This window comes from Uranotaenia lowii, chromosome 3 (genome assembly GCF_029784155.1).
Source record: "Uranotaenia lowii strain MFRU-FL chromosome 3, ASM2978415v1, whole genome shotgun sequence".
NCBI lineage: Eukaryota > Metazoa > Arthropoda > Insecta > Diptera > Culicidae > Uranotaenia > Uranotaenia lowii.
In genome coordinates, this window is record NC_073693.1 from 88,988,254 (window position 1) to 89,015,355 (window position 27,102).

The window sequence follows — 27,102 nt, forward strand, 5'->3', positions numbered from 1 at the left end:
TACATTCAAGTAATGAGTATTAGACAATAAACAGACAAAACAACTTGTATACAAGACTCATATATTTTGCATTTTGTTGGTCTAAATACTATCTGATTGAGATATTGGGGAGATAGGGGCATAACGAGCACCCGGGGCATAATAAACAATACTCAGCTTGAACGTGACATCACATATTGTTGTTATCCTAAATTCAATAAAATTATACTAGCACCGTTCATGTAATGAATGATAATACTAACGTAATCACTCTGGGTAAACTTTATGAGCATAAGAAAGTTCACAAGAACACTTCCACTGCAACACTCAGGAAAGTCCGCTCCACTGAAATTGGGGGGGGGGGGGGGGGGGGGAGGGGGTCTATTTTTTCCAAATTTTGCGTAACATTATTAATGGACGGCCTCTAAGCTTTTATGACATTAAAATCATCTTGACCTAAAAAGTACGCACTGCATAGTTTACACATTGTTACTCAATTTTCACCATCATTCAATTTTGGATTTTCCACTTTGACCAATTTCAAAACGCATTATTACTTAAATTTGTTGACTCGAGGCGAACAGAGTACTATCAATCGGTGCACGATGAGTGTTTTCTGCTTTATAATCAATTCGATGTAGGAAACTGAATTATAGAGCAAGGTACTGCTTGACTAGTTTACATCTGGCAACTGGGCCTCTAGTTATCTCTCCAACACCGTGTAATTAGACTTGGGCATGCTGAAAATAATAAAGCTTGCTCTTTACTTTTTTTCTCTTCTCTTTTTTGTGTCGGACCTATCGATCCATATTGCCAATTCTTGTGGTTTTAAACTGTTATGCTTTTTGAACAGTTCGCGTAATATTTAAAACGACCGTTCGTTCTCATTTCGTGGGGTTATAAATCAGTTATTGAAATCAAATGAGTTTGATGTATAAATAAAATTGTTACTTGTTTATTGGTGTATCTTCATATATTCATTTTGGTGTCTCGCAATAAGCCAGATATTTGTTTTAGTTCAGTCACGTTTTTTTCTTTCAGGACTTCGATAAGATGTTTTTTGTTGGTAAGTATATCATATTAGATCTTAATTGATTAAAATTGATGCATTCGAAAAGTATGTGATCAACGTTTTCAATTGTTTTACAGATTTTGCATAAGTTAGACCCAACCAATTTCCATTTGGGGAGTCTTTCTTTAGTCCCTGTGAGTCATGATTCACGTCTGTTAAGGATGATAACATCTTATGTACTTAAATCTGTGTTCTTAAATCATGGGCTTGAGTTTACTATAGTTGCTCTTTACTTTTACACAGATTGTCATAAGAATGATATCTAATCGGTGTGAAATTGAAGTGAAGGCTATTGCTTTCTCTGTTCAACGCATGAGAAATCGTATATCGGGATAGCGAGCGTGCCCATCGCCTCTAGGCCTAATCGTCAGATGAAACAAGTCAAGTTGTACATCTATTATAAAATTGACTTGAAAAATTGAAACAAACGTCAGCTCTGATCGAACATTGTATTGAATGCAAACACAGGTTCGATCTCCCTAATACCCGAATTATCGACAGCACACTCAGACACAACAACCTAGAATTCCTAGATATGTGTCACATTTACATAGCCGAAAAAGTGTAAACAAACGAGCAGACGTTCATAATCTCAACACAGCCTAAATGCAGCGATCTTTGGTGGATTCAACCAACACAAAAAAAAACAGAAAAAGTTCTCCCAAAATATCTCTCAAAATGAACACTCACAACAAGAATGAACTTGCTACCATTTCCATAAACCCACAGTACAGTATCTCAGTGACCGCCAAAGATAACAAGACCGAAATTAGCTCTGTTAGAAATCGAAAAATGTTTTGAGAACAGTTCAAATTTATAATAAAGTATACCAACAATTTTGACCTTAGAGCATGTGCAAATCAACAAGTGACCAACAAAACGACAATAGGCTTACAAGCATTATTACAAAGAACATATACATTATTGTAAGTAGTCACACTCTACACTTTACACTCACAAATTATCATAATTCTTTTAAAATCCCAGTTACCCTGAGGATGGTGCTAATCAGCACCGAAACGTCGGTTTAATAAACACTTCATGTTCGGATAAATTAGACTGGTTGGCTATTTATTAAATAAACAAATTGCAGTCGACTCGAAATAAGATTAAATTGACTTCATCGAACTGAATTAGTTGCTAGATTCCTTGGAAGAAAACGCTCATCGTGCCCCGACTAATGGTGCTTATATTGCCCCAGGGTAGAGGGGGGGGGGGTTCTCATTATGCCCCTGTAGTGACTAGTTTTCAGCTTTCGGCAAAAAAAAATTAAAATGGATATTTAATCGTTTTTATCTACTTTTTCATGTTCCAGCCAATTAGGAAATAGACTATTTTAGTGTCTGAACACGAAACAATGATGTAATTCACATAATGTAACTGTTTTCTGTGGTTAAATAAGCTTTTTCCTTAAGATGGCCATTATGCCCTTATCTCCCCTAATCTTGATATAATGCTATCAAGGGGTGATATAATTAAGTTATGCTTGCATGGACTATTTGTTTTAATTCGAGATATTTTATCAACCTACGAGTGCTAAATTGTATCTCATTTTTATAGGAAAAAAATGAATATCAAAATATCTCATCTTGATATAATTTTGTTTTTTCGCTTCTGATCGGGAATTCTTAGAGAAATTGGACGCGTAGTCAGTATTTTGATTACGGACCTTGTTTTTTCAAAATTATGTATTCCTTTCCGCAATATAAAACGTTACAATCTTGACTGAGACCAAGTGAAGCCGCTGGCTCCGTATCGACAACAGTGGAGGGCCCATGGAGAATCGACGCGGGGTCATTAATACCGTATTTGTTTTCTCCCCTCGTTCAGTGGCGCACTCAACCCGACAAAAACAAACACAAATCGTCGACAGTGTATTGCTACCTCACTCACTCACACGCTCTCTGGCAATACTGACAAAATTTTCGGGGCACTACCGCCCGATGGTAGTGGGACACCAGATCAAAACCAGTGCAACACTGTCCGGATAAACAAAAATGATGACAGCACTTAGTGATGAATTAGTGCACTTGGAATAACCAAATACGGTATAAGTAAGTAAGTGAAAACAATTTTAATTCATATGAGAATTTTTTTTTATTATCTGTTGGGTGTGCACCGGAGTATTCAGATCTTCCCCAAAATTCAAAATTATATTAATTTTTACGACTCACATGTATTTTTTCAGATTACTGTTAGATTAGGTTAGATTTTTTTGTAAATTTAATAAAACCATATTTAAAAGCTTCGTTACTCTGACATTTTTCATCGAAAATCATGAAATATCATACCAAAACGCATTGAAATATTATCAGCTTTTCAAATGAAATATTTTTATAAAAAGTAATGACCTTAAACATGAAAAATTGTAAATTAGCTTTAATTGGTGTCTAAATGGTATCTGAAAGTACCACCGATGCACTACCGATGCAAAACTGAGCGCCTAAACGAAAAAAATGACAGCAAAATTACCAAAACTGTCAGATAATTAAAAAATTGTCAGATAATTAAAAAAATCCAATATAACAAAAAAAAAAAAAATAGAAGAAGTGTACTAGACCAATAACTTAAGTCAATTATTTAGATTTTTCAGCCAATTGTCACAGTTTAAGAAGTTTCAGCTTTCTTCGGATCTTTGCTTTATAATATCAAGCTAGGTCTACACATAAATTTGTTTCGCTTTACCAAAAGAAATTTAAAATTGATTAGTGTGGTGAAATTCCAAAATGAATTAACTCTATAAGGGTAAATTGTATTTTACCATCAAAGGAATATTTTTCATATATTTTTTAGTTTGTATTTGAAACCGTTTGAATATTGACTTCTGTTTAATTGTAAGTTCCAACAACTTAATGTCAAATTTCCAAACGAACTTGAGCGTGTCGTTTAGCAACTCAATAGAGTTAACCAAATCATCCGAAATTCGGCTTGGGCCTCTGGCAGGCCAAGGAACAATTTTAGCTTCCAAAGTTTCGAATCCGAATTTGTCAGTAGAAGTTGTTCAAATAATTTTTAAAAGACATACACCGTCTTAGCCGATTTAGGCTCACAGACTGAATAAACGTGGACAACTTAAGATTAACATTTAACATCCAGTACCGAGATGGGAATCGAACCCATGCCTCAGGTGGTCCATGCGATTACCGTGTCACCACGCTATCCACTCGGCCACCGAGACGTATAAAGGAAATGATCTGTTAAATAGGCCAATAGATATGATTATTGCGTTTATAAAAATTCCAAATAAGAATTCCCCTTGTTGGCTTTGCATAAGTACCACCTGATTTTCATCTGAGCTTTCAACTGTTGGTAACAGCATCATTAACTGTTATGTTTTGCGGTTGGTACAGAACTTCAATTTTTCATTCCACAAAATCCATCTCAACTAATGTGTTAAAACTCTTCTGAAACATTAATTGAATTTAAGCATTGGTTTAACCCGATACATTTATTTAATTCATGGTTTGGGGAAAACCAAAGTTAATTATTTCCCAGTAATCAGCACAGTAGCAGCAGCCACAGTTCGATTGGTAAAATCAACCTCAGATAAAAAAAATGAAATTTCCAGCCATCCTCCAACTGCCATCATGGTCTCGCCTTGTCAATGAGTTACCTTCCTACAGTTGTGGAAGGTTACACTAATTGGACTGATTTCACATTCAACGCTAACGCTCATCGGCTTGGCTCGGTGCAAAATTCGTCCATCGATAATGGGGGATGGTTTGCTTTTGTGTGGTTTTGTAGGCGAAAAGTTACCCATCCATCCTCATCATCTAATTCATCCGAACCACATTATATCATGACGTTCGGTTCCGATCCAATTAGGATTTAATTTCATCGTTTTGTATGGGATCTGTCACAGGCCCATGAATGTGGGGAAGCTTTTCGAGAAAAGGGAACAAGGGCCATTCTTTCCGAAGACAGCCTCAAAAGACGAACCCGTCAAATCCGGACCTACCTTCTATTGAAAACCGCTTCGTTCCAACCATCCAACCATTCAATCTCTCCCTTTTCTGGCATTTCGACTTTACCCGAAAAGAGATGGATTTGACCGTGACCGGAAGGCTGAAATCACTGAGTCGGGTAGAGAGGTCAGTCCCTGGAGAGAATAACCCGGTCCAACGCTTTTCGATGGCAGATTAAAATTGAAATTGAAATTTCTGAAAAGGACTCCCTTGGAAAGTTTTCGTGGGCTAAATTGTTAATCTATGAAGCAGAAATACGATGAAATAGAGTGAACAAAAAGAAAATGAAATGAGTTCATATTTGAAATAAATTTCTTTGTAGAAGGTATAAGTTTGATGATTATGTTCATGTAGTCCAAATCTGGGAACATGTTGACAGTAGATTTCAAAAACTATTATGATATTTAGCCGGGCTTCGACCAGACTGAACTGAGCGCCATGGGAAAATTTAGAAACAATGGAAATTTAATCTTTTATTAATCATACCTATTCAAGATTGAAAAACGAATATGATTGACTGAAATGAGTTTTTTGGATTATAAACGATCGATTTTGGTTCATAAACATCAAAGATGTTTTCTCTAGATGAAAATATTTGCACATAAAGATGAAGGGTCTCGAAAAAATGCAGTTAATGTTCAGTTCGGTCTGGTCGAATCCCGACCGGACCGTTATTTAGTAACAAGCTTTAAAGCCATTTTCGGTTTCAATTTCCATTTTTTTGGAAGTTCCATATTGGTCAACGTTTAGTATTTCAATTTTTTTTAAATCAACTTGCTATCAAAAAGTAGCAAGTGTTTTTAATCAGCTTCAAAGATCATTGAAGTAGATTTTGCTGGAAAACGACAATCCTGAGAACACATTTAGTTTCGATAAATCTTGTTGGGAACTTTAAAGTAGAAATTAAGTTCCGAAAAGTCTTTTTGAATCACTTTGAGTAAAATATTGCCTACTCATGATATTTGTATGGAGCAGCAAGTTCTTCTTCTTTTTTCTGGTATCATGTCTCCTTCGGATGACATGAAAATAGATGAGGGCCAGTATCTCAGACTATACGCCCAGCAGCAAGTTTAAAGCTCGATTTTCATAAGGGAGAGTTCGAGTTTGTGACTTGGTAAGAGCATTCGAAAATAAATGGCCAAAGACCGTGGTCTAGGCATGGGTGGCCAACATTTTCAACAGGGGGGCCAAATTTAAGAGATGAGGTTTGTTGGCGGGCCAAAAAAACTAGTTGTTCTAGAATATTTCAAGAAAACAAAAAAAAAGATTTTTTAATACGCTAGGGTAAAAAACGTTTGCCTAGGTCAAATCAAGTACCTATAGATTCATCAGTAATTTTTCTCGCGTGTTTTATATAACAATGATTTCGTACCTACATATATCAAAATTTCAGCTGAAACACTTTTAATATTTTTCAGTATCTCGATTAGACAAGTGTATTGGTAAAGCCTCTCATAAACAGGATAAATCCGAATTTGATTGTTTTATAATCATTGCACCTTCTTAGAGCAAATGTTTTGCTTATAAAAAGTTGTCCTCCTCAAAGATTTGTCAGTATCAAACCAGTTCTAGTTGAATTCTACTACCCAAATGTAAATGTGGTTTAGTTTTTTAAATTATTTATGTACATAAACATAATGCACGTTGCCGATATTTAAATTTGGTTGTAATTTCTACCCTTTTCTGTTAAGGCTAAACAAACAATAACCAACAATTATATGCACAACATTAATTTCCGAAAGGTTTTCAATTTTGATGGATAAACGAAGTTGTTGAAACAGAATTCAAGTTACAAATGGTTGTAATTGTAAAAATAAAGTTTTGGTAAGATGAGAAAATGATTCGGTTATTTTTTTTACAATTTTTTAGGATAGTTAGATATGATCTTACATTCATACTGAGGCTATCCAAACTTTTCAATATTCAAACTAGAGTCCATTTGAATGTTCTCCGTACCAATGATATTTAGTCACCAAAAACCTATTGGACAACATTGTTAGCTATGTGACGGAACGTACAGATAATGTGTCAAATACTGTACAATTCTTACAATTTGAAGATTGTAATTGTCTTTGTATTGAATGAAGTGTGTGTAGATTCAAGTACCGTAAAACGGAGTAAGATTGATAACTTTTTTCAATATATTTCGATCATTTTTTCTGTTAAGGGGAATGTGGAATGTTTCAAATTTTTCAAACCAGTATTGGACTCCTACGAACGTAAAACATGGTTGCAGGAATTCATGAGACAACTTTGAATTGGATTTAAAATACGATTTCGTCTCTGTTTAGAGATTGATGCTTTGGGCAACATTGATCAGTCTCTATTGTGGCAGTTTTAACTAGTTTTCTTGATCATAAAGAATACAAAACATCTTCGTTATATTTACAAGTGCTAGTTTATTAATTACTAAGGCAGTTCGGAACAAACTCAAATGATATAAAATTCATCATGAAAGTCTACAAAATTGATCACAACACTTTCGGTGGCTCAATAAAAAACTTAATTTGAAACTTTTGGCTCAGTGAATTCTTAGATATAAAATGATAAATTTCGGTGTTTCTTGGTTTAGATTTCTTCCCAGTTCAAAAAAAAATTACATCGCGGTCCTGAATGTGTTAAGACCAAACAATTTAAAACGAAAGATGAACAATAATGCTGCATAAACTAAGGGGCTAAATTTTAAAACTATTGCTCATAAAATTTTAACTACAAAAAAAAATTGCCTTCATTCAATTCCCCACGCCCTTTCACTATTACCTTTTAATTTTTTCCTTCAAATTTTACCATTTGATAGGATTTCTATCCTTTTGTCCTATACTGCCTTACTCTTAGAAAATGGCCCTATTTTTTCAAATATCAAACATTTACCTCACATTTACTAAGGAAAAAAGTTGAACTCTCACATAATTCAACCTGCTGCTTTTAAACGCTATGATTTCATCACGAATGGATGTTTGTTTGCGAGTCTTCGAGAAACAAATATTTTAAGATTTTGAAATTACATTTTTACTTACATTTGAAATTTACAAAAATAAAACAACAATTTGAAACTCAACTAAAAGGTTTTTAAACGTAGAAAAAAGATTTGAGATTTTTTAACTTTCAACTTTGTTATTGATGATTATGTGGAAAAATTTCATGTTCATCAAGGTTACCCCTGTGTTCAATGTTACCCGGTTTTACGGTATACATATTTATCCAAATGATATAGATTAAGGTTATCAAATTTTTTTCTCGAATGTATCCGGACCAGATAAATCCAGGCTATATCTTGGCATATGAATTCAAAATTTTCAACTCTTAATCCTAGCAACCTATATCTTTTTATATAAAAAGCAATTTCTGTATGTTTGTTTGTTTGTTTGTTTGTTCTCTATAGACTCAGCCGTCTTAAGAGCTAGAGGTCTGAAATTTGGCATGGATGCCCATTAGGACCAGGAAGGATGCAAAATGTTTTCAGATTTTCGGATGACCCCTTCTGAAGGGGGCGTCCATACAAGACAAATATTGTTTTCGCGATATTGACGTTATTTATTGTCGGATTGTGTTGAAAATTTGCACATGAGAGTTTTTAAAGACGAGCAATCGGATTCAGGTATCAAGTTTTGTGTGAGGGATCAGCCAAAGAGGTCGTCCATATCAACTGTTCGCTGTTTTTGCGATATTGACGTTACTATACCTCGGATTCAGATGAAAATTGGCACACGAGAGTTTTGAGGGACGGACAATCGATTTGAGGTATCAAATTCAGTGTAAGGGGCTGGCAAAAGGGGTCGTCCATATTAACTTTTCAGTATCTTAGTCATATTGACGTTTTTATACATCGGATTGCGATGAAAATTTGCACGTAGGAGCTATAACGGACAAACAATTGATTTCACTTATCCAAATTAAAGTCAGGAGTCGGCCAAAGGGGTCGTCCATATCAACTATTCACTGTTAATGCGGTATTGTCGTTATTATACATCGGATTCAGCTAAAAATTGGTACACGAGAGTTTTGAGGGACGAGCAATCGATTTCAGGTATTAAATTCAGTGTAAGGGGCCGGCAAATGAAAATTGAAAATTTGCACATTGTAGTTTTCAGGGACGGACAATCGATTTCAGATGTCAAATGTTTTGCCTGGGATCGACGAAAGGGGTCGTCCATATTAATTATTTTTTAACTTTTTTTAGCCATATTGACATTATTATGCAATGGATTGTTTTGAAAATTGCACATGGGAATTTTGAGGGAAGGACAGTTGATTTCAGATATCAAAGATTGTATATAATGCCACCGAAAGGGTTTTAATTATTTGGCAATAATTTGTTATGCAACGATCCTGATTTCAGGCGACAGAAATAGTCCAATATTTTTGCAATTATTACTTAACAATTCATTCGAAAGCGCATCTGGAAAATGCTTGGCAATGGACTTTCATACAAACTGTTTACGACACATTCCAAGTTGAAAGCGAAACGGAGTTTGTATGGGATCAGCTAGTATTCGGATAAAATTGATCAAAACCCAGGATTGATTTGACAAAAATCGAGAAATAAAACAATTGAAATATTTTTATTTTCATCGACACACATCACCAAACTTTAAATCGTTTTATGTGCTAAAAAAAATTTGTTCAAGAAATAAAAAAAATCGTTTTTGAAAGCAAAAGTCTATAACTATTACAACTTTGAGATTTTTGTAGATTTTGAAAATGAAAATTTTGCAATATCCGGGCATTTTTCAACAAAATCTAGACAACCGGACTTATCTTAAATTTGGTGTCAAATATCCGAACAAGTCCGTATAAAACCGGGAAATCTGGCAAGACTTAGGTTGCCAGATTGCTTGGTTTCATTGAAAGTGCCACGACTTTTCCATCATATCCCCGAAAAATGTACCCTTAGGTGAAGTAATTAAATCTCTTTAAAGAAACATAAAGTTTCACTATGATCCTATATGGATGTGTTCGTTTAAATGTGAACAAATATATGCATGTACCTCCCAAAGAAAGTGGCGAACATTTTTGTTTAACCTTTTAACATGTGTTTTAAGCTGATTGAAACATGAAATTTAATGGGAAATAAAATTTTATCCGACCTTCTGGTCGACGAATATTACAACACTCGTAATACGACCCTGTCAGTAACTCTTTCGTGTGATCAGTCGGATATCGTCCTGTAGGGGGGGCAAAATCAAGCCCGAAACCAGTCCACAAAAAAAGTAATTTGGAATCCTTTTTTCCGTTTGTAAGAATGTTAAATGTCGAATAAACCCAAATCATGAATTTAATTTTATGTATCTGACTCTAATCCTGAGAGTTTTGCGGTTTTTTCTACTTAGTGTTAAAATTAGTATCTGGCCCTTAAATTTTGAAATATATTTCTGAGTTTTAATTCTTTTCCTGAATATGGGAGTAAAATCTATGTTTTGAAATGAAATCTTAAAAAAAAAATTCGAACTGAAATCCTGCAAATCAATTGACTATCATGGATCAAACGGTGTAAATCCATAGATTTGTGTTTAACTAAGAATAAATTTATTGAACAAAAGTAGTACGTTTTCATTTTTTTTCCAAAATATAGCAAAGAGATATTTTAAATAAATTGCAAATATTCAGAGAGAATGCGTGAAAAGTCGGAAAAGACAGGGAAATAAACTGGCTACTCTGCTATTTTTCGTCAGAATTAGGCTGGAACAAACATCAATTTTCTCTTTTGTCATTCCCCCCCCCCCCTTTCGAAATTTCCAAAAAAAAATCCGAAGGGGGAAAGAAATAAATTTCAAGTATTTTATGAAAATTTCAATAAAAAATTCCAATATCCGAAAGATTACAATACCAAAAAAAAATGTAGAAGATTTTAATTATTTAACCTTTTATATTTTTGATTTTATTGACCGTAAAAGACCGACGGCCGTAAAGGAAACACGCGGCAAAACAAGTTGTGAGTTTCGCGACAGTGTGCACTAGAATAGTTTTTTGAAATTTTGAATTATGTTATTAGAAAATTAATTATTTGTGAAAAAATTTGTAAAATTTATATTCTATTTCTTTTCAATTTAAATATAGTTTTCTGAGGATGGCTGAAATTCAGTAAGCCGAAACGTAAAAAACAGCAGTTATATTTATCGTCGTAAATCACCGAAAAATATCAATCAAAGAAAACCACAAGAAAGTGCGGTGATCAAAATCAAACAAATGAATTTGTCGATGAAAAATTGCTTGATGCAGAGGTTTTGTGCAATAATATTGTATTCAATTTTGTTGTTTTCAAGCTTTCGTTCAATTTTTTCTAATTTATTTGTTTTTCGTAATTTTTTTTTTATTATCCCCCCTTTGCGATGTTTCAACTCCGATTGACAAAACAAGTATTTGATATTTGTTCCGGCCTTAATACATCTTAAAATATTGCTGAAGATGATTTAACCTTTCATTTTTAATTGGCAAGTACTGCTGAAATGAAAAAAAAAAAATATTTATTATACCCCACTGAATTGAATTGTCCAAAGTTGTCGAAAAAAAATACACTATGGGTGTTGCAAAAAATCTCAGTGGTTCGAGGATTTGATCCCAAAGTTCTGTGAAGATTTTCTGTGAATCATTTGCTTTATTTTTTTTGGAAAGTCATATAAAACCTTAAGTTATTTTTACAATTTAACACGAAAAAATAAAATCCTACTATCCAATAAATCCAATCATATTTTTTTTATGAATTTGAGTGAGAAATTCAAACAGAATCTCAATAAGAAGATTTATGATTTAGAAAGAGTGTATAAATTTATGAAATCTATAAATTCTGTGAAAAAAAATAGAATCTTCGATCTGTGATCTGTGACACAGATTTAATGACGTAAATCCTGTAAGATATCGGCAACCTTGCTAATGTCCCTCTCAAACTCAACGAAAAAAAAAACTCACCTGCATCACATCGGCCGCATGCGTACTGTTGTGGTAAGTGTTGTCCGCATGGTAATACTTTTCAATTTCGATCAGCCATAGCCGGAACGTATTCTCATCACAGTTGAACGTATTGTACACGTCGAACCTCCGGAACAGCTCCAACCCTAGTTTAAAAATATAATATTTCAATTTTCATTTTTTGAGGTTTTTTTTCGAAGTTGTAAAGTTACCCAAATTAAGCAGGGGATGCTTCTCGGTTAGGTCTTCAAGTTTGAAGATTTCAAAGTCCCAATTCAGTGCACTGTTCAACAGTTCTGAAAGCTGGGTAGATTCTCTGCTCTTGGTGAACACCACACTTCCAGTCGAGGGTCGACCTCCTCCTCCACGTATAATCGAATCGTTGGAACTTCGTCGGGACGAGAGAATATTGGTTGGTCCTTGCTGCAACGAGAAGATTAAAAAACGACGTTAGAAATTCATTGGAAAAGATTTATTAAAAAATAACTACCGTTAGCAAGGCCCCGATTAGATCCGTAGCAACTGGGTCTTCCGTTCGAATTTCCTTCATCTGGGGGCTGTAGAGACCTTCCCGTTTTAAGAACTCCATCACCCGATCCAACAGCTTGGATTCTTCCTGGGAGCAGTTCTCCTGAACTTGGCTGAGCAGGCAAAGGACCTTGGTGATCGGTGCCTCCAGCGGAAGATTGGAAAGTTTGGCCAAACTGGTACGCCTCAGCCCATCGGAAGCAATCGACCGGACATCGAAACTGCCCCGACGAATCGAGTGAAGCGATCCACGACCACCCAAATCCTTGCCGGGAGGAAGTGTCGCCATGGAGTCCATGGCGGAAGCTGTCGGGCCAATCGTTCCACTGGGTGCCGCTTCCAAAATTAAAACTAAATGGGTAGGGGCCCTTCAACAAACAATAAAAAAAAATTAATTCGGTTTCCCAAAACCATCCAAAGGGTCACTCACTTCCCGATGCACGACACCGGAACGGCCCGGACGTGGATGTTGAGCGTATCCTGCGATTTTCGCCGGGTACTGATGAAACCGTCGTAGTCCTTATTTCTAGTGACTTGAGATAAAATGCTGTTAATATCGACCGCGACGAGCTCGTTGAATGATCGGCCCACGATTTCGTCCTGAAATTCAAAATAAGGTAAGGTTAATAAATGATGAGCTATGCTTATGAATACGAGCATTTACCAGCTTCATTCCTAGTAATCGTTCACTAGCTCTGTTGGCGTACTGGGTTCGGAGCGAGTCATCGGTAACGATGATGGCCTCCCGGGATCGGTGGAGAGCGGTGAATAAAGCCTGGGGAAGAAAGGTTGAGTTTTAATTATAAGATTGTTTGTTTTTTCTTGAGTTTCAGATAATGATTCAGAATAGTTAGTATTGAATGGTGATCTCAGTCTATACAGTGTTGAAAGCTACCGCACATAAACTTTCAACTATATTTCATATCCATTACAAATCTCTCATTCCAATCGCTCTCTGGAGCCACTGCTAAGACTAGAGCAGGACAAACTTGTGATTTAACGAGACAAAGAAAGAATCGCAATTCTGTAAAACTATGTCCTATAATCTTACAATGAAATTATCTATATGACCCTTTCCAGCGTGACGTCACAACGTTTGCAAAACAAATTTTTGGTATATTGCATGTAAGTTTTACAGGTTAAAAATTTTACATTATGAGGTCAAAATTTAATTCTCTACAATTTGAAACCAAAAATATTTGTAAAAAATAAATAGTTAACAAAATATAAGCAAAAGGAATCGTGACGTCACAACGCGCCTCTTTTCCCACTTTTCAGTTTTTTTACAACACCGCAATTATCTGCTCTTCTATTTGTTCAAATTTTATGAAAATTTCAGGAAAGAATCGATTCATTACAACCAAAAAATCGCTGTTTTTGATTATTTCAAATTTTGATTTCAATTTATTTTAGAGCGATTCAGTTTCGTGACGTCACAACGCACCATTTTTTTAAAACAGAGTTTTGCAAAGCGTTGTGACGTCACGAAATTTTATGGTTAGTTACATGAAATAAATCAAAGTATAATCTTAAAATGAATGCTTAATTTACTTAAAATGCTTCAAAACTTAATAAATAATGTGATTTGGTGATGAAATCGATCCATTTATTCCCAAAAATTAAAAGGAATTTAATCTCAAAGGCCCATATAAGCAGATAAGGTTTGCAACACTGCTCACATCAATTTTATTCGAAGTTTTTTTGTGCGATCATGTGAACATTATTTAGGACAAAACTAAAACTAGAAAATATTTATTCGTAAAAGCAATGAAATGTGTTTCTGAATCTTTTTGATCTTCAATTGCAAAGGAAAGGAAAAATAAATGATAATTTCAAAGCCTTCGATCTTTTCAAAGATAGTTAATCGACACTATAATGCCTAAATCAGCCATCTAATAAAAATCTTAGAAGTTGCAAGCTTAAATAGATCTTAGGCCTAAAACAAAATCCAGTGCCAAATTTAGGGATTGGCCCAAGGAAAAAGAGGGCACAATGAGCCTAAAATTTGTATGGAATTATGAGAAATTGGGTTTGGAAAGACATGAAAACCAAGTTATGCACCAATTTCTGAAGTCCCTATCGGCTGATTTGTTTTAATCATAGTCATTCACAAAACTTTCATTATGACAAATAGTTTATCTCAAGATCCCGTTTCAAAAATGGTTTAGTTAAAAAGGTTTTTGAGTTTCAAAAATTAGCTTCTGATGGGTCAAATACAAAAAATACCTGAATGATCGATAATCGACGCTTATTTTGAACGTTATAGCTGTTTTATGATAACTCTAATCGAAACGCGTTCCTCAGATGATATATTGTCTTAATCAAAGCTTTAAAATACTCAAATTGAAAGAACAATTGGTTGATAAAGACCTAAATTATTGACGAAAAACGGTTTTTTTATCATGCCGAACAAAATCTACATAATTCCATACAAACTTCAGGTGCGTTGCGCAACCCCTTTCCTAAGAATAATCTGACCCAAATTCTGCATGAGACCTTGTGCTAGTACATATTTGAATTTATTTAATTTTGTAATTCAGTTCAAAGTCTCTTTTGTGAGATTTTATGTGAACACGGGGTTCGATTTGGATTTTCTAGTGACATTCTTTGAGGTGGAAATTTCAATAAGGGCATTTTTCTGTTATAATAATTTCATTAATTTTATTAATTAATTTTCTATGAAAATCTTATGAATTTTTTAATAAAAAAGTTAAACTATTAACTTTACCATATTCAAAGATGTTTTGAATCTCATTACATTTATTTCATGGAACTTATTTTGTTTGAACATAATGCCGGAAAGAAATAGAAGCTACTAGCGGTGTTTTTCATTCTAACATAGATATATGAAGAATTTGATTTTTATTCAAATCACAGATAACTACCTGCTTTATGATTCCCAAATATTATTTTACAAAATCGATGAGGATTTCATTTGTTTGACAGTTTGTTTATTCTTGAATCAAGCGTTTTTAAGCGCTGTTTTATATGTTTATAAGAAATGTTTAAAAACAACTAAGTTAATGCAAAAAAAAAAAATTAGTTTCTTAAAAAACTTGATAATAGACATCGTTTATTGAAGCACATTGTTGTGTTGAACTTGTATTGAAGAAATACTATCATAGTGTTGAAGTAAAAAGTCTTGAACGTTTTCGAAAAAAAGTAAATACATATTCGTGACGTCTCAACGCATTCTTTACCCGGGTGAAACTCACAACCGGCTTAACCGATTTTCAATCTAAAAATTGCATTAAATTCCATTCAAAAAGTATGAAGAGACCTCCAATTTTCGACTTTATGTGAAATTTCAGTAAATCATAAATTTAAAAACAGTAGAATTTTCGTGACGTGTTCCAAGTTTCCAATCGCTAGTCCCTTTTCGTCGCGTGGGTCTCGTGACGTCACAACGCTTAAAAATAAATACCTTTATCAACGAATCTAGAGCGTAAACTTTCAGTAACTGTTATTTATCTTATATCATGCTTAAAAGATGGCTTTTTTACCATCATTTTGCAGTAATTTTTTTGACATAGCTAGATTTTTGACAAAGTTATGTTATAAATAAAGAATATTTGCAAAAATCAATTCAATTTCATTCTAAAATTTTTAAATTTCAACGTTAACATACTCAATTCTAAAAAAAAGGTAGCTGAAAATCTTTTAATGAAAAATGACACTCAAGAAATAACCTTTCTAACGCTATGTAATTTATTTTTGGATAATGAAAAATAAAAATCGGTTCTCTAGTTGAGGGGTGGTTGGAATGGGTCATATATATGAAACAGGGAGATAGACAGAAATGTACGAATACGCAAAACTCTTCACTGAATCATCCGATTTGCATGTGATTTTTTTGTTGCGTTCGTCTTCACACGAAGAATTACAAAACGGAGAGATAATTTCGAAAATATTTTTGTGGAATTTGAAAATTAATTTTTAGTTTTTATTCGTATCAAATAAAAGTCATGGCACCCAATTTCCATATATTTTCATTCGAATGACACAGAGTTCATCCATCTATCTATTGGAAGTTTTTTATTTGAAATGTCATATTCTCTTATCAACTCAAGGATATATGGATATATATGTAAAATTTTCGATACACTCAATCATTACCATTACCAAATCATTTTTGATGAGTCTTGATAACACGTCAAAGAACTGATAAAAAATCACCTTTATTTATTTTTTGTTGATTTTTAAAAGATGTTAGAAATTTATCCAGTCAATTTGAGAACTGAATGTTATCAATTTTGTGATTTCCAAATAAATTGCATCACTATCATAGAAACGGATTGGAGGATCAGGAAACATTGAAAAATGCACACTACATTTCATGCTCAGTGGTTGAACGGAACTTTTCAAAAGTTTAGCTATATGGGACCTTAATTTGATATTAGATAAAACTCTCAGTTTCAAAAGTCAGAAAAAAGGATCGTAATCAATAATGTCATCAAACTTAAAAGAAAATAAAAATTGAACATAAGTAAAAAGCATGCCACCTAAAATTTCGAAACATTTAAGTGTAGAGAAAAATCTGAACCAATACGAAAAAAATGCGAAAAAAAATTCGTATCAGATATCAGATCGAAAAAACAATTTATCAAGCACAAGTGAGTTTAAGAATATAAACACTTGAACTCGATCAACAAAATTAAAATCAAGATCAAAGAAAGTCAGCATTTAAATTTACGTTCAAATATAACTGAAAATCCAGATTCATAAAGCCAAATTCAAAATATTGATTTAAGTTAACATTAAAATTCAGAATTAAATTTAGCTGTTTGGATTACAGTTTCTTATCTTACGATCATACTCTAAAATTTCAAATAATTTTGGATTGTTTTGAATTTTTATTCCAAATACTCAAAATAGATTTGCCTTCATTCAAGGTTTCAAATGCTAGAAGAAAAATAATTCAAAAACATGACAGTTTAAATTCTTTTTTTTTTTTGAATTTCCTAATTTAAAGTGCAATTTGCCAATCCCTAACTGAAAATTGAAAAAAACATAATGATGACACAAATTTTAAAGACATTTTCAAACATTGTTTTGATTAGAAAAGTGTTGCTGTAAAAAGAGATGAATAGTGACTTTTTCTGAATTGTTAAATATTTGTCCAACTCAGCTCTGACAATTCGCAATAAGATTCAATTAGTGTATTTAGTATAAAGTCCGTTAAAAACGACTTTGAAATAATGAAAAAAAATTAAAAATTAAGTTAATTTTCATTGTTCTTTGAATGTTCTGGTTTTGTCTAATTCATTTTTTAATTTTTCTATTCTGACGATCATGCTTAAAGAAAACTTCAATGTATTTAAATACAGAGGTAAACACAAATTGAAAAAAATCATTTTATGACGACTTCAGCAAAAAGGATCCATTTTCTGTTCAAATCAAACTTCAGCAATTTTAAAATACTTGATTAGATAGGAGTTTTTTTGAATAGGATTGATGGCTAATCTGAATTGAAACTTGATAGTTGAAGCGTTTTTAAGTTACCGGAAGAAAATAAGTTCGCTAACCAAAAGTTAGCATGAACTATAATTCTGGATTTTTTTCTGACACAAGGGTATCCACTTGCTTTTATCCACTCAAAAGGAAGGCTGACTAAGGAACAGTGCTAAAATATAAAAAAAAATCTCAAAAATACAGGCTCAACAAAGTTTGCCGTGTCAGCTAGTTGTTTTATGAAATCATATCTAAAAGGGATGGGTAAAGGGGGGCAAACAGATCACGTCCTTCTATCCTCTCACTTGCAAATATGCCCTTTAGAAAAAAGTTTAAAATACCTTTTAGTTCATCCCATTAGGAAATCATTTTGACAGCATAATTAATTTATTTACATTACTCTCTGGAGCCACCTTTGCAAAAGTGCAAACAAATGTTATTGTACGTACATAAATGTCCAAGAACGTACGTGGGCTCAAAACACGAGATGCTTCTAAATATTAGAGTAGAACGTGCTTTGCAGCGTGTTGCAAATATTGAGTTCATTAGAACAAGTTTTGGGGTTCACCCAATAATTCTATAATTGACATGAGAAAAGGAGAAATTGTTTTTCAAGAACTCCAAGCGTAAAGAATGAGTGAAACTATAAAAATTCAAATGAAAGAAAATCACTACTAAGCCAAAAGGTAACGAATACTCAATATTGATTTCTGTTAATAACATTCTTCGGAAATCACTTTAATGAATGGATTGGCATCCTCATCTACTCGAGACTATCTCGTGACAATCTGAAGGATGGAAATAACCGCTTTTCATGCAAAGACCAGATTTACTGAAAGGTTACCATCACTTCTACCCTTTTCAAAATTTTCTATTCAGAAGGGGTTGCTGCTGCCCTCTATAAAAATGAATGGCGGAGAAAATCATTCGTTGTCTCTGTTGATGAAATATGTTCCGATAATGGAGCCGATAGTCTGCTCGATGCTTCCTAACGTTCTTCGGGGGGAAATTGAGCGCTTTATCGAAGCTGCCAGCGAAAATTGTGATGGTTAGAGGTAATATTTGATCCTGATATGGGAGAGAAATGAGATTTTGCTGTCCTACTTCATTCTAGAGCCACACAGTCCAGGAAAGAACCATGCTGAGACTGTGGGGTTATGTATTCAATCCTTCTGGCAGTTTATGGTTTTCGATATACTGGCCAAAGTCAGGTTCCCGGGATTTGTTTGAATCATAAGGGAACAGGACCATGTTCTTTCTTCTAGACATATAAAATTCTACATCTTTCGATCTACAGCGAAGATAGTTTGCGTCGGCTATCAATTTTCCGTATCGTATACGTGACAGGTCGTTTCCTTAACATTGGAAAACTGAAGAATGTTTGCTTTTCTCAGTATGTATTTGAAAAATTGATCACATAATCACAAGAAATATCAGCATTATCAATATTTAATATAACTAAATAAGATCGACTACGTAGTTATCCGTTTAACTGGTTCAATGCATATTCCTTACTAGGTCAAATGGATTATTTCGAGACTCTTTTGCAAAAATATGCTTTCCATATTTATTTTCATTATCAGTACACTTAAAGGGTGATACGGTCAAAAGTTGGTCAAGGGAAAACGCGTGTAAATCGGTGAAATCGTTTATCTTAAAAATCAAATTTAATTTCTTTTTCAAGTTTAATTAGTATAAAATTCAGGAAAAATATTCAGTTAGGCTTCCGATTTTCCAAATCCGAATTGCCGGGCCTTACGCTTAACCCCTGCCATCAGATTTTGTACAGCCACCTTGTCCACCTTCTTCGCCGCGGAATGCCAGTTTGCCTTGAACTGCTGCTCGTCCTAGCAGTTTTTTTTATCTTCTTTAGGTTCCGCTCGACAATAGCCCAGTTTTTCTCAATTGGGCGGAGCTCTGGCGTGTTGGGAGGGTTCTTGTCCTTGGGAACCACCTGCACGTTGTTGGCGGCGTACCACCTTTTTACCGTAATGGCAAGATGTCAAATCCAGCCAAAACAGTACGAAACAACCGTGTTTCTTCAGGAAAGGCAGCAGACGTTTATTCAAACACTCTTTCACGTAAATTTCTTGGTTGACAGTCCCGGAAGCTATGAAAATGCTGCTTTTCAAGCCACAGGTACAGATGGCTTGCCAAACCAGATATTTCTTCGCGAACTTTGACAGTTTCATGTGCTTGAAAATATCTGCTACCTTTCCCCTTCCTTTTGCCGTACAACACTCCTGTCCCGGAAGCTGCATGTAGTCGGCTTTGACGTAGGTTTTGTCGTCCATTACCACGCAGTCAAACTTCGTCAGCATCGTCGTGTACAGCCTCCGGGATCGCGCTTTGGCCGTCGTATTTTGTATATCATCATGATTTGGAGACACTATCATCTTGTAAGTCGATAGTTCGGCTCGTTTTTTGGCTCGATGCACGGTTGTAGACGATACACCCAGCTAATTTGCGGTATCTCGGAGAGAGAGGTTAGGATTTCACTTGAAACTACCGGCAACTCTCTTTGTCGTCTCAGCGGCTTCCGGTTTTCGATTTTCCCCCGATCCAGACTTCCTGGCTGTCGACTTTTAGCGATTTTGCCAGCTTTGCGTGCGAGTAGCTCGGATTTTCGCGATGCGCGAGCAAAATTTTGATACGCTGCTCTTCTTTCTTGGACGGCATTTTGACAACTGAAGAGTGAATTCCAAAATCAAAATAGGAGCAACATTCTACACACGCACACACACCTTCAAAATGAGGGTGTTCAGGTTTTTTCAATCCAAAATTTAAAAAAAAACGTCAAGTTGATATTGACCAAATTTTGACCGTATCACCCTTTAAGTATGAAATTTGGCTTTTGAAAAAAAAACAGCAATTTTAACTCATTGCGGACCAAATACGAAATATCTCGTTTTCTCGTTTGTCGTTAGTATACTCCATTAGAAAGCATTATTCAAATGTTATGAATCCAATAATGAAAACTACAAAATTCTACAAAATTCAACACGACACTTCCGTTACTCAAATTTCTATATTAAATTAGCAATTGGTTTTTGAGACATAAAATACCGAATTTATGTGTCCTTGATGTGTTAATATTGGCAAACAATAGGGTAAGTGAGCCTAATTTCGCTTTATTCTGTCAGAGGTTTCAAGATTTGATATTATTACGCGAAATATTTAATACTTAGATATACAATTTTTTGGTAACTAAGTTCCAAATTTTTTTCTGAACTTTATTTTGGTCTAAAATAATCATTTCAAGTCTTAATTTACGAAAAATATCATGTTTTATAAAGTGTGTCGATGTTCCTAATTTGGCACTAATTGTTCCTAATGTTAACATATGGGTGTTTCTAATGTTAACATATGAAGAAAATTGTATCAGCATACCCAATATTTGTTCCTGAATTTGCATATGGGTCTGTTTTTAACACTTCAATGAAAACAATCTCAAAACTCACCTTTTTACAAATTTTACAACGTTTTTGGAATATGAATAGAGAAATAAGCACTATTTAAATCCAACACAATATCCCTTTACGCTAGTTTTGAAGAAATTAGTGGATGTTGAGCTTATCAAAATTCAAAATTTACTTTTCCAATGGATATATTTATTAAATTTAAAAAAGTAGAAAATTCATTATTATGGATACAAATAAGTACAGTATAACAGAGCATCATGCAATAGCATGGTTTGATGCAACATTTGTGTACCACAACACTTATTTTAATTTTAGTTTAATATAGTGTAATAAAATTATCATTTAATGATAACAAAACGATGATGCCATAGTTTCTCACATCGTGAGTAGTTTTTTGAAGTATTTAATTCTCATAGAAAATTAAAAAAATCGAAAATTTTACATTTTTTGATGCCGTAAAAAACTTTACACAATTTGACGGATTGACTCAATAATATTGAGCTTGAGCTTGAGCTTAGATAAACCGTACATTTCAGTAGTTGCTACTCCGTGATTGACAAGAACCATCAAAATTGTACATAGATCCAAATAAATGGGGCTTGGGATTAGCTTACCATTTTCTGTGTACACGTTTCGAAGGTTCTTTATCTTATATGGTCAATAACGGCGCCGGCCACGTCCTCACGGTTCATCGGGGAAAGGGAAGGATAGTTAGTTCGACTTCCGTTGCTACTAGAGACCGAATACACCTCTAAATCTCCACGGTCGTCACAGGAAGGGTGGTTTGTTAGTAGGGAAGGTAAAAAAGATCTGGATTCCCTTTGGGAAGGGATGCGATCAAAGTTCAAAATTTAATGATCGTTGCGTCGCAGACTATCGAGTACACCGCTTTTTTATTTAGAGCAAATACGCCCTAACGTGGCAATGTCATACACGTACAATGCATTTAGCACCGGTGCAACTCACCGAAGATTATCGCGCGCTTCAAACTAGAAGAGCAAAAACGTCCTTACGAGGCATTGTCATACACGTACAATGAACAATTCTATCGCGCGCTTAAAATGAGAAGAGCAAAACGTTCTAATGTGGCATTGTCATACACTACAATGCGGTTGGCACCGGTGAAACTCACCGAATTTTATCACGCGTTATAAAAAAAGAGCAAGAACGACCTAACGAGCAAAAAAAAAAACGTTCTAACGCATTATGCAAACGGAGAGAGAAAGAGAAAAAAACGCAACGCGATTTATAAACACCGACGACCGGCGACGATCACGTCAATTTTCCCCACGCAAACACACACACTCAACGAACCGACCCTACTCCTACAATTTAAAAATATTTTGTGTTAAAAAATTTAAAAAAAGTTCTTGGCTCAAATAAATTATTAAATCTGAATGAAGGGAAATAAACGATAGGTGACAATTAATGAACAATTCGGCGAGTCAGTATCGACAGCTAAGAAATTTGATTTGAAATCTGAACAAAATTAACATTGATGGTAAAGTATGATACATTAAATGAATAAGGAAAAAATAGTACAAAAAATATTTTCTTTAAAAAATAACAAGGAAAGATCTCACCAAGTTGAATTTCAGCTGCGGTGCACGTTCACACTTCATGCGGTTTAAAACTCTCAACGACGGTGACAGCACTGCCACCAAGTGCTGTCAGTTCTCTTCTCCGTTTCTCTCTAGCCAAACACACGCACACACATAATGCCGTTCTTTGAGGCCCTCTTTGATCAATTATACGGAGAAAATGAAAAGAAAAAAAATGGCGAGTTCCAAAAATTCACTTTAGATCACTATTATTTTCAATCTTGCTATTTAAGCATTCAGTTCTGACAACACGTAATTTAGCCGAAAAAACTGCGCTTTCACCTGATATTTCTCTGTATCTCAGAACAATCAAAATTGATTTGCTCACTCAACCAGAATTCCCGGGACAAAAAAACTAACATAAACACTAGCCGATTTGATAATTTGATTAATTATTGTTTTCCCCCAACACAGCACACACGAGAACGTAACACATTCACTTTTATATGTTTCGAATTTGTTTTAACGCAATCCGGATCACTATTTCCCCCTTAAAATTCAACACCGTAGGGACTAAGCGCGCGGCTCGACCGTTCCGATTGGCATTTCACGAGCCAACAACCGTTCCTTGACGGATTGACTCAATAATATTACCTACAAACTTTATATTGATTTTAATTATCCTAATCAGCACTGCTAGTGTATGAATGTTTTTCGGACTATCATTTAATTAAAAAATATATATTTTCAAAATTCCGTTACCAGTCTGGGCTAAAATGCATCGACTTGCAAATCAATGATTCACAGTTTAAATCTTGTTTCCATATGCTAGAATATGATGTAAATTATTTTGTAGTATTTTTTATCCCTAAATGTATTCAGCACCCTTATGCTTTCTATTTAAACAAATCTTTGACAGAAAAAATATAAACTTTAATTCTAACAAAATCAAAAATAACTGCAAATCGTTCTTTATGCGTAACGGCATCACAATTGTGTCATAAAATATAACTATTCAAACTTTTTTTTGATTTTTCATTAAAAACAAAGGTTTTAGCAACTTACCCTTTTTCTTTAGTAGGGTGAAAATCGCATGTATTGTAAATTTAAAAATAACTGGTGGAAACAATTATTTTTCTGACTACGTTAATTTGATGTCCCATAAACCTTAAAACTTTTTATATGCAAACGGTAGGCATATCTGTGGACATTAGGTTTTCAGAAGCCATTGAAGTTGGAATGTTTTGCATGATGCCCCAGATGACGGTATACAACGTAATTTATTGAGATTTTTTTTTTAAATTTTTTCTTTCGATTCTGTTCTCGTTGAGAAGCTTTCTGTAACTTGATGGTTTCCTCCTCTGTCGCAAAGGGAACGTTTTTTGCAACCTGGTGTAAATATTTTTCTACATTTTTAGCTTTGAGATACACTGAAGTAAAAAAAATCATGTTTCATTAGCTCAAAACAACATTTTAACAGATCGTTAAAAATTAAGTTAAAACACAATTCAATCAATTAAATTTATTTCAAATACATTCTATGACTTTGATGTAGTTTGAGAAACTTTGAGTATGTCCATAATAAGGAACACATTGAAAATAGTGTTCCTAATTGTGGACATATACTTTTTTTAGTTTTTACACGAAAAAAACATGGCTCAAACATACTTATTACTCAATTCATGATAAAAAACAATCCAACGAAAAATTTCAAAAAAATCGGTTGACAAATTCAGCCTAAATCTTCCATTTATAAACAGGTGTTTTTTAAGAAATTTGCTAACAGTTCCATTCAATTTGGACATACTTTGAAACAATCCGGATTTTACGAAAAATCCTGTGAGTTTGAAAATTAATTTGTTTGTAATATGTAAGTTCACATGATCCGTTAAATTATCATTTTTTTGATAATTGTGATAAGTGAAAAATAAAGTCAAAAACAGTCAAAATCGAACGGTATGTTAACATAAGGTACACATGCCAAATAAGGAACACCTACCCTACATTGAGAAAGTATATAATTTTGTGCAGATTTTTTCGATGAAGAAGACTCAAATTCTACTTTTTATTTGTGATTTTCAACTGAATTGTGTTTAGCAATCTTAATATATAATGGACCGAAAAAATCTATGACGAGAAACGCCGAAATTCGTCATTCTATCTCAGAAACTTCTGGACAAATTTTTTTTAAATTTAGCATTTTTAAGTTACCGCAAATTTGTTGTTGTGTTCAATTTTGTCGAATAAAGCTTAACAATCAAATTCATTCGAGTAATAAATACTTCGAAGTGTAGCACATTGTTGGCAAGCGAAAAAACGAGATATCTCGTATTTGGTCTGCAATGTGTTTAATTTATGCTCTCTTGAATTCCTCAACAAGCCTTATCTTTTTTTAATTTTGAATCTGTATTCTGAATTTGAATTCTGAATTTGAATTCAAAATTAACGCTATGAATCTGTAGCCAAATTCCCATACGATTTCTGAAATGTACAAAAAATACGATTTCCGAATCTTATTCTAGATCAGAATTCTATTTGCCAAGTTTTAGAGCCCTCATTCACGAATCTATTAATTTAGTTCTGTAGTTCAGGTTTTATATTAATTCACTGTTTCAAGTTTTTATTGTGAATCAGAATTAGAATATGAATTTACAAAGATCTGAATCTGACTTTTCAATTTTTGATTGCCATTTCGAAGCTTTAAATTTTTGAATTTTGTGTAAGAATTAAGTTTAAGAACTTGATCTCGATGATCTCGAAAAACATTATTCAAATTAGCTGTGAAATGCAACTGGATACAGAATCCGGAATACGAAAAAAGGAATACAATTTTGGTTATGAGAGTTATGGAACCAGAACCTCCGAAATGGGTTTAATTAAATTCAAAATTTAATATTCATACCTGAACTTCGATGAACAAGTGAAAAAATGTTGAAAAAGCGAAAAATCTAGAAACATTTTTTTTATTTCAAATTTGTAGTGTTGGCCAGCTTTGGGGTAAAATCTTCCATGGTCTGCAATGTGTTTACAACAATATCTCATCTTGATATTTTTTTCGGGTCAGGTAAACATTAAATTACATATTTTTTTCGAGGTGTCATAAATTTCAGAGCTGTAAACTTAAAATTTATATCGTGGATTTGTTTTTGCTCTACCTAAAATTGAATTGATATTTTTCCACAACTTTAAATTGGGAGTGTTACTGAGAAGTTTTTCATAGTAAGAACGTTTACAACTTCGCTTTTTGAAATCAACTTTTTTTCGAGATGTGTGCAAGAAGTTCTTTCAAGTGCTGACTTTCAGGATTTCGTTTAAGTCTTTTGATGTAGTTATTCTTCAACCTTATGAGAAACCATACATCGAAATTCATCCACGAGCAACAATTATTTTTCAATTTGACGTGTTTTGTAATTTTTTTGACGATGCGTTATATATGGCAGTTATATTTTTTAGGCACGCATCAACATCTTCAACTATTGTTAGATTCCTCAAATAGTTCTTGAAGGTTTCATTTAGCATCGTATGATCTATGATAGTTTTGACAAGTTCAATTTTTTTCTTTTCGAAGATCAAGTCGAAAGGAGTAATAATGTGACAGTGGTCACTTACATCGTTATATATAGTATCGTTTTTAATCCGCTCAATATCATCAATTTTACTAACCACATGGTCCAGAATATTATTACTTTTTGGTCTTGTTGGAAAACTATTGGTGCACAAAAAATTGAAAGATTCTAGAATTGTTTTATACTTTGTTACAGCGATATTATTTATCAAGTTCATAGAAATATTAAAGTCACCAACTATGAAACAAGAGTGATTGTTAGGAATGGAAGACAAAAGAGATTCCAGATGATCACAGAAAGTTATAGTTGTCTGTAGCGTTTTATTTGTAAAACCTCGATACATTGGAAAAACTGAATCATGATATGTATAAATAGACTGAGATGATTTGGGTTCATTTTTGAATTTCTCAAACCCTGGAGTCTAGAAAACTTCGTCTTGATCCAGAATTTTTAAGTAACGATTTTATGAGTAAATTTGAACTTTTATATTTGCATGGGAAAATTGAATATTTTGTACTGAAAAATAAACATCATTTTTGTTTTTTTTTCTGTGGAACCGAGCATGCTGATGGTTTTTGTGCCAACTTAAAGTAAGTTTTCCGCTGAACAACTTTTTCGAATACTGTAGCTTCGTAAAAGTTATAAGGTGTTAAATGAGGGTATATCTTTTGG

General features: G+C 33.8%; 1 protein-coding gene across 6 annotated transcripts in view; it reads right to left on the reverse strand.

Moving 5' to 3' along the window:
- LOC129752781 (high affinity cAMP-specific and IBMX-insensitive 3',5'-cyclic phosphodiesterase 8) overlaps positions 1-27,102 on the reverse strand; it is a 326,911-nt gene that overhangs the window by 15,403 nt on the left and 284,406 nt on the right. For all 6 annotated transcript variants that reach the window (XM_055748557.1, XM_055748556.1, XM_055748553.1 and 3 more), the window contains 5 exons: positions 13,115-13,225; positions 12,881-13,050; positions 12,413-12,818; positions 12,135-12,345; positions 11,923-12,068 (listed from right to left, as the gene is read on the reverse strand). In XM_055748557.1, the coding sequence (XP_055604532.1) occupies positions 11,923-12,068; positions 12,135-12,345; positions 12,413-12,818; positions 12,881-13,050; positions 13,115-13,225 (1,044 nt within the window). The remainder of the gene's footprint in view (positions 1-11,922; positions 12,069-12,134; positions 12,346-12,412; positions 12,819-12,880; positions 13,051-13,114; positions 13,226-27,102) is intronic.